At 49.1% G+C, this 14,942-nt stretch overlaps 1 protein-coding gene across 1 annotated transcript in view; it reads right to left on the minus strand.

Moving 5' to 3' along the window:
• Nucleotides 1–14,942, minus strand: part of PODXL2 (podocalyxin like 2) — a 42,634-nt gene that overhangs the window by 12,594 nt on the left and 15,098 nt on the right. The window contains exons 4-7 of the mRNA XM_088479846.1: nucleotides 14,268–14,827; nucleotides 12,411–12,485; nucleotides 2,556–2,712; nucleotides 776–837 (exon numbers count right to left, since the gene is read on the minus strand). Of these exons, the coding sequence (XP_088335972.1) occupies nucleotides 776–837; nucleotides 2,556–2,712; nucleotides 12,411–12,485; nucleotides 14,268–14,827 (854 nt within the window). The remainder of the gene's footprint in view (nucleotides 1–775; nucleotides 838–2,555; nucleotides 2,713–12,410; nucleotides 12,486–14,267; nucleotides 14,828–14,942) is intronic.

Genomic DNA, 14,942 nt, shown 5'->3' on the forward strand with positions numbered 1-14,942 from the left:
GTGTCCATGTACATTATAGCACATATGGATAGGGCAAGACCCATCACAGGAACATCTTCCACCCCAGGGGAATGGAACAAGGTGATCACAATGGGGGTAGAAGTACCAATCCTTGGAGAGAGATAAAATGGAGCAGTCGCTCAAATCAACCAATCAGCTTCTAAGTGTCATTTCAAAGACTGTGGGGGAGACGTATCAAACTGTACAATGGCACTTAGGAGCTGACTGGCTGGTACTTTATCTTTCTCCGATTGATCTCTCTCCAAAGTGTGATACATCTCCCCCTCTGTTAGATAAATGACAGTTAGAAGCCGTTTAGTTGCTTTGGGCAACTGCTCTTTGGGGTCTATCTACTAAGCCTTGGCGAGAGATAAAGTGGATGGAGATGAAGTACCAACCAATGAGCTCCTAACTGTCATTTTTCAAACACAGCCTGTAATATGGCAGTTAGGAGCTGACTGGTTGATACTTTGTTCACTTTATCTCGCTCCAACGCTTAGTACGAAGACCTCCTTTATCTCTCTCCACCCTTTTGATACATCTCCTTCTATACCTGGGTATCTCCTGTGTGTGTGAACCCTAATATTGCCCAAGAGCGTAAGAAGCTATGGTCAGTGTCAGAGGGGGATGTACAGGCCCAGCTGAGAGATCCAGGTACAAGAGCCCGCTGTAACGTCAGGCGTGATATATTTTATGTATCGCATAACTCTTACACCAGAATAATCTCTCCGGAAGATCCTTTGGTGACATTACCAAGGTCATATACATCACTAACCTCTGCCAGACTTCGCTTTATGTCGGCGAGCGCAGTGAACACGTCTTTCACAGGAAGCACGCCTGTAATGGGATAAAGCAGGTTGTGTCATCAGGCCAAGTAACAAGTCCTGGAGGAAATACATAGGGCCTAATACTGCGTAGAACGCACCATTGGCTGCATCTTTGCATATAGGGAACTAAGGGCTCGATTCAGACCTGCTGGCTAGATTCGTTCGCACACAATTATGCAAATCTGCGATCGCACGGCAAGGCATTAGCATGCCCACTATGTCTTGGCGTTCGATCGCGCCGTGTTAAGACCCCCACTTGTGTACGTCATCTCCAGGATGTGTATGCAACCATCGGTAACATCGAGTACCATCGGAAGCGAACGCAGCACTTGTGGTTGACCGTACCCTACCGCAAGCACTGCGAGAGCTTCAGTGTAAAATTCAACCATGACGTGTACTATGACGCTGCGTCTTGATTATGCACGCCTCTGAAATGCCATTAAGACGCTCAAACACGCCTGCGTTCACACCTCCACCCCCACATTTCCATTGTCCATCCCGTCACCACCCACAAGCGGCTTGTCCTGTCACTCACGCTAGAGAGCTGTCTATAGCGAACGCTTCCTCTTCACATGGACTAGTTCGCGCACTGTGATGCGCACGCATGTGCAGAATGCAAACATCGGCAGGCTATGTGCGAACACAGCCTAGTGAGCGGGTCTGAATCAGGCCCTAAGGGGGAAGATGTATCAAACTTACTGAAAAGTAAAGAAGCAGACATAGCAAAATAATCAGCCTATGCCTACCATTTTATTCAAACAGATACATTTCCCCCTAAATTCGTATAAAATCGTCCACGCGCAGAGTTGTATGCATCTCTGTGGCCGGAACTCCCCTATCCGTACACTTCCCTATGCTGGGTACACACTTCACGATATGTTGTCCGATATGGTGAATCGGGCCAACATATCAGGCACATCATCTAGTGTGGGTCCAGGGGGGCCCCGCACCGCACACCCTGCACCCATAATATTACCTCTCTGGAGTCCCAAGTCGGCGTGACGGTCCAGCGCTGTAAAACAACTATAAAATGGTCATGGCGGCCATTTTCCCGTCGTTTGCACATGTGCAGTACAGGGAAAATGGCCGCCGCGGCCATTTTCCCGGTGACCTGTGCATACACTATAGACTCTAGGGAAAATTCTAGTGCCCAGAGTCTATAACTGCGGCGCTGGGCGCGCACAGCTCAGTGCGCTGCCGGCCCTCAGGCGGAGAGGAGGAGGCCCCCTCCTCTCTAGAAACGCCACTGGTATGGACTATTGCGCATTCCCACGGAGGCGTTCATCACATCTTCTGATTTGCAGTTCAGGCGGATCAGAAGATATCTTGTACGCCACCATGTTCCTGGATGTGGCTGCTGAATGATTTCTCATGCATATATCGCGCAGTCGTACAATATATCGTGGAGTGTGTACAGCAGACCGACATATCGTTCCACCGATCGTGCCATGGGGCACGATCCAGGATTGTGTAGTGTATACCCAGCTTAAATTTGCTTCCATTATCAGCATTACCGTGCGATTACAGTCAGTCACAGGTGTAGACGCGGCTGATATGCTTGGCGGGATCAGGATATGGTCTGAGCGCTACGGGGTGTGACAAATTTTGTGACGAATCTTGGCCACAGGAAAGTTGTGAATCTTGGTAAAACGTCCACCTGACCCGGGTTCTAGCACCAAACGGAGGTTTCATCAGATAACATAAAACACAAAGGGGAATTAGACTCACGTTCCTCCTCCGTGATTGTCATTAGCAGGTGGTTATCATTCTCGTTAGGTTTACTCAGGAAAACCATCCATTCCCTCTGAGGTGGCTCCGATTTCCAGGACAGCGCCCCTTCTAGAAGCGTCAGCAGCTGCTGCCCCTTCTGCCATCGGAATTCTTCCTACAATAAAATAAATAAATGAGACTCCCAGGTGGCAGCGTCTTGTGTGTGTAACCCAGAGCGAACGACCGTCGCTTCCTCTAAACGCCAGCCACTCATCAACTGCTCGCTTATTCGGTTTAAATTAAAAGTGGCACTTCACTGAACTGACCAACGTCATAGAGATTTGCCCAATTTCCAGAAACAGCCCCTAAGCTAATCAGCCTGGTTTGGTTATCATGATTTAAAAAAGAAGAACTTGCAGCGTGGCGCCAGCCTTTCGTTATCGTGCCATATGCCAGTGCTGGGAATCACAGGGGGCGCTTTCTAGATACTCTGGGTGCAGCTGCCGGACAAGGACATTAATGGAGAATTATATTGATGCTGCCCTTTTAAATAGCCATTACCCAGTGCCACAAAGGGGACAGTGGGCCTGATTCAGAGCCGGACGGTCTGACAGAGCGCTCGTTCTGAATCAGGGCCGGCCTTCTGTTTTTTTTAGAGCGGCCTCCTGGCCGCTCGCATAGCTGTGGGTGACCACCCACAGCTATAGCGAGCGGCCAGGAAGATGGTCGTGATGGTCAAGATCATCGCGACCATCGGGCTTGCGACGAGACTCTTGTGGTAGGGTCTCGTTGCCGCAAGCCCTAGAGTGCTTTCAGCTCTAACAGAGCCGAAACCACTCCCACTGACATCACTTGTGATGTCAGTGGGGCCGGCCCCAGACGGTAGGTGTTCCCATGGGAACGCCTCTGTCTGGGCAGCCACGACCCCCGGCCCGCCCACCAAAGGGGGCGTGCTGTCACTCAACATCGACAGCACGCCCTCTTTGGTATGAGACCCGGAGCGACGGTTTGCCCGTCGCTATCCGGGTCTCGCGCATGACTGAGCCGGATCCGTCGTGCGCATGCGCACTGGGCCACCGTCGACCCGATTGCGAGCGCTCACGAGCGGGTCTGAATCAGGCCCAGTGCACGGTTTCAGTTAACAAGACCCTGTGATGTGTCACTTAAGGCTGGTTGCTTTTATTTTGGAAACCCGGTATGGCTCCCCAGTACTGATTATAACCAGACTCAGTGCTAAATAGAGGGTGCACATTCTAGCAACTTACAGTGGCCCGTGTCTATCTACTGTACTACCCCCAATTGTGGCATCTATACCACCTACGTATTGTGGAACCCTGTATGAGGGTATGGTCATATAGAGCCCCGTCCACTACATGCAGCTGGGAAGGGATTTAACTGAGGGTCTGATTCAGAGCCGGACGCTATTTGCGCTCGCTCGTTCAGAAAAAGGGGGTGGCTATTTAAATGAACCGTTCGCTTTTTGCGGTCTGTTCACGCCTATATGTCTGAACGAGCGAACGAAACATGCGGTCGTAATTTTGTAAAAGACGCCCCCTGGCCGCTCGCATCATACGTCATGTCCGCTATTTATTAGATTAATCGAGTACATCGAACAGCATATGAACTGCTCGCTATTCTTGTGGTTGGTTTTTCCTACCGCAATCTTGCGAGCAGTTCTGACTTTAAAATAACCCAGTGACGTGGTCAATGACGCTGCTGTATTAATTATGCACACCCATAAAACGCTCGTTTTGACCTTTAAGCACGCCTGCATTCTGATTTCCACTCCCCGTTTTCAAGCACCTTCCCCTGTTACCACCCACAAACGCCTCCTCCTGTCACTCAAAATAGCAGGCATTTGCTATTTAGCGAACAAACGATTTTCGGCCGCACTGACTGGTTCGCGCATGCGTATTACAATCCGTACGCATGCGCAGATGTGCGAACATCGGTCATAACGAACGAGCGGCCGCTTACGAGCGGCTCTGAATGAGGGCCTGACTTCGATAGCACTAGTAAAAGTAAGTTAACAATTAAACTCCCACCCACCCATTCTGGCATTGACTAACAGCCCAGCCGTCTCAGCATCACACTCAGGCCTCATTTAGCAACAAGTTTTATCATGCTCCAGCCAATCAGCTCCCAACTGTCATCTGTTTGAAAAATGACAGCTAGGAGCTGATTGGCTGGAGCACCATTATCATGCGCAATGAGCTTAATCATTCGTTGTGAATGATAAAACACATGATTGATAAATAAGGCCCTCAGACCTCTAGGGGTAACCCCTCATCTTGAGAGTACTGGCCCCCAGGGCCGTAACTAGGGTGGTGCGACCTGTGCCACCGCACAGGGCACCGCAGGGCAGAGGGGCACTGTTCGTGCCTTTCAATTTTCTGTTTATAATCATTCTCACTTGTAACTTCCTCTTATCCCCAGCATCTCCTGGCCTCCCCTATCTCTTCCCTGGCCCTTCCCCATGAGGCCATGGCCCTCTCTCAGGTGCACTATATTATGTCCCTATTTATCCCCAGCATCTCCTGGCCTCTCCTATCTCTTCCCTGGCCCTTCCCCATGAGGCCATGGCCCTCTCTCAGGTGCACTATATTATGTCCCTATTTATCCCCAGCATCTCCTGGCCTCCCCTATCTCTTCCCTGGCCCTTCCCCATGAGGCCATGGCCCTCTCTCAGGTGCACTATATTATGTCCCTATGTATCCCAGCATCTCCTGGCCTCCCCTATCTCTTCCCTGGCCCTTCCCCATGAGGCCATGGCCCTCTCTCAGGTGCACTATATTATGTCCCTATTTATCCCCAGCATCTCCTGGCCTCTCCTATCTCTTCCCTGGCCCTTCCCCATGAGGCCATGGCCCTCTCTCAGGTGCACTATATTATGTCCCTATTTATCCCCAGCATCTCCTGGCCTCCCCTATCTCTTCGCTGGCCCTTCCCCATGAGACCATGTCCCTGTTTTGGGGTTCGTTTTGTCCCCGTTTTGAAAAATAGGGGGGCGGCAATGCTCTTTCTAGCACAGGGCACCAAAAAGTCTAGTTACGGCTCTGACTGGCCCATTGCCCCTACTTGGTACCCCTGGCTTTTGGGTACCAGGGTAAAAATTTAATGATGTGGTGCAAACTAAAGAGCCAGCATGCACTCACAGAACTGCATGTGGCAGCATCATACTTGCTTACTTTCAAAATCTCCCCTTTGGTTTGCGTTTGCTGTTATACAGAGGTATGCGGTAATGAAAGGGTCATTATGAAAAGGTCACTGAGCAGTTCCAAATCCCTCCCTCCCACTACCACTGTCTAATCCACTCTGCTGTTTCCACAGCAACCCAGAGACCCTGGAGATGGTTAATAAAGACAGTCGACTGTCGTCATGGAAACTGGTAAATCTCAGGGCAGGCTCCGGCCTGCACATTCATCAATGTCATTGGTTGGGCGTGTAGGAGAATCGTGTTCTTGTTAGCTCTGGGCTCTACAATTGCTAGAGATAGGTTTTTATCTAGAAATAAGGCAAAATGTTACATACTTTCGTCTCCCATATCCAAATGTTCCGAAATACAGAATATTTTTAGCATGTCTGAGATAGTGACACATTTGCTTTCAGATGTTTCAATGTACACAAACTTTGTTTAAGGCACAAAATATTAATAATATTGTATAAAATGACCTGCAGGCTGTGTGTATAAGGTGTATATAAAATTTAAATGCATTCTGTGTTTAGATTTGGGTCCCATTCCCAAGATATTTAATTATGGTGTGCAAATATTCCAAAATACGGAATATTCCGATATCCAAAATACCGCTGGTCCCAAGCATTTTGGATATGGGAGACTCAACCTGTATTGTGTTTTCCTGATATTTTCACATATGTCACAACTGTCCCAATTTAGGCGGCACAGTCCTGATTTAATATGTCTGTCCCGTTGCACTTCCATTCGCCACCTTTGGCGTGACTGGTAGGAAGTTGCGAGGTTTGTTCCCTCTTGCATTGGTGAGTAGGTCCCACATACAGCTTCCGAGTGTGTGCGTAGCGATTTAAAGGTCCTTTTAGGGTACAGAGCAGTGTTGGATGAAGCCTAGAACGCCTGGGATGGGATGCATCAATGTGAGAACCCCAAAATAATGTTTTCGGGGGTCTGACCACATTTCTCATATGCACCAAGCCCCAGAAAGCCCCTATTTCGGGGCTTGGATGCGGTGGCCAACACCATCTTTAGATGCCATTGCCCAGTAGAAGCTACGGTATGGGATTCTATTCGCGGCTTCCCTCCTGGGAGGGATTCAGTCGAATCCCTCCCAGCGGACCCCGCGGTGTGCGTCTTTCTGCGCATGCGCAGAAAGATGGCAGAGAGCTGTCCTTTGCGTTTCTCTTCATACATACCGGCGTAATTAATGGCGGGATACAAATTGTGATTTGTCATGCATCCCACCCCAGGAGCACTGGACACCTCACTTGGCGTGACCATGCATTCTTTTTGAATGCGGTCTGCAAGTCCTGTTCCAACCAGGACTAGGAGCCATGTTGGACGGCGTCCATTGTTTTCAGTGGTATCAGAGCAGGATTAAGGCCCTCATTCAGAGCCACTCGCTAGCGGCAGTACGCTCGTTCCGAGTGATGTTCGCACATCTGCGCATGCGTACGGTTTTTAGTACGCATGCGCGAACCAGTCAGTGCGGCCGAAAATCGTTGGTACGCAATATAGCGAGGGCCTGCTATTTTGAGTGACAGAATGAGGCGTATGTGGGTGGTAACAGGGGAAGGTGCTTGAAAACGGGGAGTGGAGATCCGAACGCAGGCGTGCTTAAAGGTCAAAACGGGCGTTTTAAGGGAGTGCATAATTAATACAGCAGCTTCATTGACCACGTCACTTGGTTTTTTTTAACTCAGAACTGCTCGCAAAATAGCGGTTGAAAACACCAACTACAAGAATAGCGAGCAGTTCATACGCTGTACGATGTACTCGATTAATCTAATAAATAGCGGACATGACGTATGGTGCGTGCGGCCAGGGGGCGTTTTTATCAAATAAACGAGCGTATGTTTTGCTCGCTCGTTCAGACTTAGAGGTGGGAACAGACCACCCCTTGTTTTTGAACGAACGACCACAAATAGCGAACGGCTCTGAATCAGGCCCTAAGTGAATAGCTGGCAATTTGTTGCTCAATGTGTAGTCAGACCAGAAGCAGAACTACAGCAGCCTTTACAACCAGCATGGCCTTTAGCTCTCCTAGAGGTGTCCTTCTATCCTGCGTGATCGAGGGTGGAAACAGGGACCGTTCTGCAAAATGGGTGCATCGGACGCAGACTTCCTGGTACCCTGTGCCAGAGAGAGCATTGGCGCCCCCCCCCCATTTTTTCTAAATAGGGACATAAGATAGTGCACCTTTGAATGGGCCATGGCCTCATGGGGAAGGGCCAGGGAAGAGACAGGGGAGGCCAGGAGATGCTGGGGATAAAAGAAGAGGAAGATACAAGTGAGAATGATGATAAGCAGGAAAATTGACAGGCCCAAACAGCGCCCCCTGCCCTGCGGTGCCCTGTGTCATGGCACTGGTCGCACCACCCTAGTTACGGCCCTGCTTCCTGGACCCGGCTGACCAGTTTTGAAGGCCAGTCTAAGAAAGCTTCGGCTTACGCAGACTGGCCGAGGGCTGCGACCATGGATCAGATGCTGCGCGCAGGTGGTGGCTATTTCCTGCAGAAAATATTAGTTTACGATATTGCACAGACGCTTCCCTGCGGCTGTACAGAACCGTACAAATCTAAATCAGGCCCATCGAGCAGCCACTGGAGCGGAGGAACAGCATGGATGAGTTATCGCCTTCTGCTCCCTTCCTGGCAGGCTACATGTCCAGCGCCTCATTGTACCCTGACCGGCCATTGTGGCACATCCTAGCCAATCTCCACATGCACAATAAAGAATTTGGATATACAGTAATTTCCATGGAGACTTTGGACCTGATCAGATGTGGACGCAATGGCGATAATTACGCAACTCAGCGCTTATCGATCGACTGCTCATACATCACCGTCGCACGCGCCAAGATACCTTAGTAATGCTGCTCGCAGTAAGGATTTATTCGCAAAGTCATTGACAGTCAGGGACCGTTTGGGGCGGGTACAGGGAGTGGCAGCAAAAACGCAGGTGTCGTGGCCGTATTTGGGGCGTGGCTCAGCATACTACTACGATCTCGTACGCAGAAAACATGGCGCCAGTGTCTCAGACGGTCATTCTGTGTCACCACAGATTCACTCAGATGGACGATTATCGAACGACCTGCGACGGTGGCTGCGTATTTGTACTCAGTTGCTTGGATTTGCGACGGCCCCGGTAGGCGCCGCAATACATATCCAGGAGACTAAAGCATTTGCATGTTATTGCACAGCAGCTGCGTACGAGATCACACTGCGAATGCATCAGCGTCCATGGGCCAGATTCAATTAGAAGTGAAAAGCCGTAATCGGCGAAAAAGTTTTGCCTGTTTGCGTCTTATCTCCAAATTCAATTCCAGGACGTTTTCGCATAAGTGGAAACTCAATGCACTGAGACAGGCCAAAAAAAGTACAAAATCTCTATTTTGGGGTGCAAATGTGGGGAACTGATTCGGAACCCTATGGACACACAGGGACAAATCAGCCAAAAAAAAACAACCTCAGAAAATCCCCAAAAAGACATGCCATTATTTGGGGCGAAAATGAAAAAGGTGGGGGGGATAAGGATAAAAACTAGCAAAATATTTTTTTTTTTGGGGGGGGGGGGCTGTTTGGATGGGGCAGGTGTTTTTAGGATTGCAGCTGGATTTTTCACATTTGTTAAAAAGTGCACTTTAGAGACACACAAATATGCTAGCGCCCATTTTCAAGTACCCCAAATCTGCCTGGACTATTTATTTTAACCAAAAAATACTGTTTTCTATCATTCTTCACTTTTACAGAAAAGCATCTAGAAAGCTTTTAACAAAACTTAAGGACACAAAGGGCTCTATTTACAACAATCCGCATTTGTAATGCAGATTGAAGTGTGATATTATCGACTGAACTCGCATTGCAAATTCAGGCAATATCACAGGGATTTACTACAAATTTGTCCCTGCGAATCCCATCCGCACACTAGTCACGGTATTTTCGAAAAAAAAAAACTGTGACTAGTGCCCCGTGCATGCGCCGACCGGCCACCGCTGCTACGCCCACCCGGTACTAAGCCCCACCCCCGTCATTAAGCCCCGCCCCCCGCGATCACAGACTCCCCCCTCCCTTCATTACACTTACCTGCATGATCCGGGCTCCGGTGATGTCTTCCATGTCCTCTGGTCAGGTGATATCCCATACTGCACTGGGACCCGATCACCTGATGACCAGGCTGCAGTGCAGCATGGGAGACCAGCAAGGGAGACATCAACGGAGCCCCGACCACCGGTACCTGGAGTCAGGTAAGTTAAAAAATTTTTAACTTTTTCTGTTTACTTTTTTTTTACACTGTATCAGCGTGTGGTCTGTTTAGACCACACAGCTGATCACTGGGGCCGGCTCCGGGCTCTGCTCTGCCTTTTAGAGCAGAGTAGGAGCCCGGTAACCGTGGGAGACCCTGAATAACGCCACCTCCAGGTGCCGTTATTATCACAGGGCTTTCCCCGGTATTTTTTTTACAATTTATTCTTAGTAACTTTGGTCAGATCACATTTCCCATTACAATTATGGGAAATGCGATCTGATTACTAAAAATAAGTGATACTTAGGGGTTGGAGTAGAATTTTACGAATTCTACTCCGATTGTCCTGTAATAACTACAGGTGATACTAAAATAATGTGAAAAGGGTGTGAAAACACAAAACACCCTTTTTCACTTTATTTCAGTAAAAATAATGATAATAAATAGAGCCCAAAGTACTTTTATTAGGGCTAATAGTACACATCTGTAATGATTTCCAGTGTCAGTGCGTCTTATTTTGGGGTACAGACTGATTCCCCCAATGTATTCACTACTTTCCGCCTGTTCATTGGCCTATTTGCGTTTTCGTCTGTTCTGTAATTGAATAGGGCGAAACGTAAGGACGCACGTGCCGCGAATTCGCGTCCCAAACAGGCGATTGCAGCGGAAAGCACAACAGGCGAAAAGTCCGGGACTTTTCACGGCTAATTGAATACGGGCCTAAGTCTTATTAATGCTCTTTTGGCCGGAGCATTACGATACCAACACAGCAAATTCAATAGCTTCGCGCAGGGCATCTGATTCTCTCTGCATCGCTTAATAGGTCTATTTTGATAAATTGCGGCAGTACAACATTCAGCGTCACTGCAGTGGGCAGCACTACCGGATGTTAAGCATAGCGGCAAATTGGAGGGCAATGATAAATAAAACCCTCAGCTAGCTCCGTTTGCCAGCTAAAGCACACTGAAGGAGACCCGATGGGCGCTCAAGGTTAAACTTGCTGTGTGACAACTATGCAAATAAATGGGATGCAATCGGGAAGCAGGCTGACATTATACCTACAGCCGGCTTCCCGACTGCCATATCCCGGCGAGGGTGAAATGCCCGGCGTCTAGATGTAGACGCTGCTCATTTCACCGACGGACAGCCGCTGGGGGGGAGGGTTAGGTTTAGCGCACCCGGGGGGGGACTTAGGTTAGGCACCCCCCCGGGAGGGTTAGGTTTAGGCTAGGGGAAGGGGGGGTTAGGGATAGGCACCCCCAGGGGGGACTTAGGGTTAGGCACCCCCCCCGGGGGACTTAGGTTTAGGCAGCGGGGAAGGGGGGGGTTAGGGTTAGGCACTTAGAAGGGAGATTAGGGTTAGGCACTTGGGGGGAGGTTAGGGTTAGGCACCCCTAAGGAGGGTTAGGGTTAGGGGGGTAGGTTAGGTTAGTCGTTACTTACCTTACGACGATCGGGATTTCCAGCGCTGTCGGGCTGCCGCTGCCGGGATCTGTTCCAGTGTTGGCCTGACGCTGCCGGGAATCGAACCGCCGGCCATGCGGCCGACGGTATTTCATACCGATTCCCAAATAAATGCATGTCAGGGGCAAAAGAAGTAGCACAGGGAACATCATTTTGTTAGCTTCAATGTTAAATCTATCACGGCGTTTTAATTACAATTAGCGAAATCTACCGAGAAATATAAGATTGTGAGCAGAAAAAAACCCAGAAAAAGCGGGTGGAGAGCAGGAAATCCATTATTTTTAATCATGGTTTTCATGAAATTTGCCCCTGATCTGGAAATTTCCCAAAAATTTTGAAAAATCGTTAAGTCTAACTTGAATTACAAATAAAAACAAAACATGGCCACTGCCGGGCTTCATTATAACCACCTGATGGCTCGAGCCAATCACAGCAGAGGAAGGCAGTGCATTTAGCAGTCATGTCACCCCAGCTCACAGGTTCCCAAACTCCGCCTTTACGGTCCAGGTTTTGAGGATATCCCTGCTTGAGTCCAGATGGTTAAATTAAATTGACTGAGGTACTAATTAAGTCACCTGTGGTCAAGCATGGATATCCTTAAAACGTGAACTGTAATGACGGAGTTTGGGAACCTCTGGCCTAGCTAATTGTGAACTGAAAGAACAACGGTAGTAATACAGGACAGCACGGCGTAACTGGTGGCACTTTATAAATAAACAATAATATTAACAAAAGTTAGTTCTGACAGCTTTCATGTTAAATTTATCATTTTTAAGTATGTACCCCAGAAGCTAAACTACATCTTTTGATACAGAATTTTAACAGGAATTTTTTTTTTATTTTCACCAAAAAGTTTCAAGATTTTTGATTGCATCCAAAATGTAAAAGCGGAAACATTGTATGATAATCACAATGATAAATAATTAATTCTGGCCCTTAGAAAAAGATGACTTGGTGACATGGCAAATACTTACACAGTCAATGTCATCGGACATGTTCAGGATCACATAGTTCTTGCCAGCTAAATGAATCCAATCCTTGCAGATCACCTGCAAATAAACAAATGTAAATATCCATTTATCTCTCAAACATCGGAACAATAATCGACACTTATCAGTGCCGGATTAACATCAGAACAGCCAGGTGGGTTGCCCAGGCAGTGGCGTCTCTCCACTGGGTGACACCCGGTGCGGTTAGCAGAGTAGTGCGCACGGCCGAGCCGTGCACCAGTAATGAGAGGCGTTGATCGTGGGTAGAGGGCGTGGCCACGTGGCCCGAACCCCCCGTTTTAGTCTCTCCGGGGGGTCCTGGAGGGGCTGACTGCCCCCGGGGGCCCAGTGTATTTGTAGTGCTGGCTCCCTCACTGTGTCAGGAGCTGAGTGCTGCACAAAATGCTACAGTGCAGCACCCGGCTTCTGTCACTGAGGGGGAGTCGGCACTTTGGTGTCACCCTTCGGCGGTTGACACACGGGGGCGGCCCGCACCCCCCTTGTGGCGCCACTGTGCCCAGGGACCCCACACCTATCTACATCACTAGCGTGGGGGGCACTGTGGCATAATGTGAACTGGGGTTTCTGTGTAGCATAATGGGTACTAGAGTGTGTTGATTTTCAAGCTTTATTATGTTGGCAAAATTGAGTATTGGCATGACAATGGTATGGACCACATTTGCCGACTTTGGCAAGTCTCGGGCTAGGAGGGAAGGAGGCGGGTGTGTGGGACGGGGGCGGAATATCACAAATCGTGTCATCTCGGCTCTGTTATGTTTTCTTCCTTTATTACTGGATTTGCGACGCTAAAGGCGGGGCCACAATGACAGGATTCGCTATGAACATCCGTATCCTGCCCACTTCACGGACGGTTGGCTGGATGCTGGGATTTTGTTCACTTAACCGGCAGTCGGGAAACTCTCCCCCAAATTCGGTAGTCTCCCAAAACATCCATGAGAGCAGGCAAGTATGGTATGGATGGCCATAGCCAGCCCCACCAATTTGGTTGACTTTTGTGGAGGCTTGATGTCCTCAGTGGGTAGTAGTGTTGGTAATTCATCTTTAAAATAAAATAAAAAACCTTTTAATGTATGGTAAGCTCAGAGGCGTCACCTGGTGTGGTGACACCTGGTGCGCACTCTGACTATCCCTGCGCACCTGGAGGCGTGGCCGTGTCCGGAAAGGGGGTGTGACCTAAAACAAAGGGGCGTGGCCTCACAGGATCCCGATTACTTCACTCTGGGGTCAGCCCAGCAACGCTGGGTAAGCACCAGAATGCATGATAGATTATGGGCCTGTTTCTGAGTTTCATGCAGTTCCGAATGCGGGAGGACACTGCGATTTTTTTATAAAACAGAGCAATTAGTGTCGCTTCTCACATAGGGCTAAATGGGCGGTTCTGGGTGGCAGACGGGGCATCACGTGAGCGAGGACCTTCTAGTGATCTCCTGCTGTAGAAGATAGTGATGACTGCTGCTCTCACAGGCGTAGGGCTGAGGGTGGTGCAGTCGCATAAATGCGCCACACTCCGAATGCTGGCAGATGTTCGCACGGGATTTCCAGCCGCTGCAAGTACATGGAATTGCAAATCCGCGACTTAAAATCAGGCCCCCCCGTAAGTCTTCATTTGCTGTTAACAAACTATGGGGTCTATTCTCTAAGCCTTGGAAAAAAAGATAAAATGGAGAGAGATAAAGCACAAACCAATCAGCTCCTGTCACTTTACAGGCTGTGTTTTTTTAAAAATTACAGTTAGGAGCTGATTGGTTGGCACTTTATCTCCACAGCTTAGTGAATAGACCCCACTGTGAAATAAAAAAAAAAAAGACATTGCATAAATACCTGCTCTGAGCCCAGCGATAGCTCCTTGGGGACTGCTGCCTTTGTGGGGTCCTCATCTCGCCGGGTGGAGAACAGCTGTGGGATATGACTCTTCTCCTTGTCTTCGGCAATGAGCAACGACTGTGTGGAGGAGCTCTCATCTCCAATGTTCTTGTGTCCCACGGGGGAATTTCCTGCAGGAAGTCCCCTTGAATCTGCAGGCGGCCCGGGCCAGAGTTCCGTCCCTTGTTCATGGTTAACGTGATGGCTCCTGGGCAGCGGGTGCTTCCTGTTCTTTCTTGGCGGCCTGGTGGCAGGATTGGTGGTGGAAGCAGATATAATCTTGGTGACCGTCCTTTCCTCTGTATCCGGAGATTTGGCTATCCTCTCGTTCTGCGGCGTTGGTGGCACTACATCTTCCTCCGCTAGGACATTAATGGCTGGGGAAATCTGTCTGGGGGGCTTGTCAGCGTCTGTAGGCCACCATACTGTAGATGTTTCTGGGATCCCTTTGGGCAGAGCACTGCTGTTTCTCACCTCCTCTTTGGTGGCTCCGTAGGTGCTTGTGGTATCTGGACCATCTGTAATAGTGATGTAAAGAAGTCATGTTTCCCGCAGATCTCTACCATAGACAGGACTGTTAATGCCTTTGAGAAACGGACCCTTGGCTTTTATACAGGACTCCTTACCATAAAA

Source organism: Taudactylus pleione, unplaced genomic scaffold (assembly GCF_031769625.1).
Source record: "Taudactylus pleione unplaced genomic scaffold, aTauple2 ptg000247l, whole genome shotgun sequence".
NCBI lineage: Eukaryota > Metazoa > Chordata > Amphibia > Anura > Myobatrachidae > Taudactylus > Taudactylus pleione.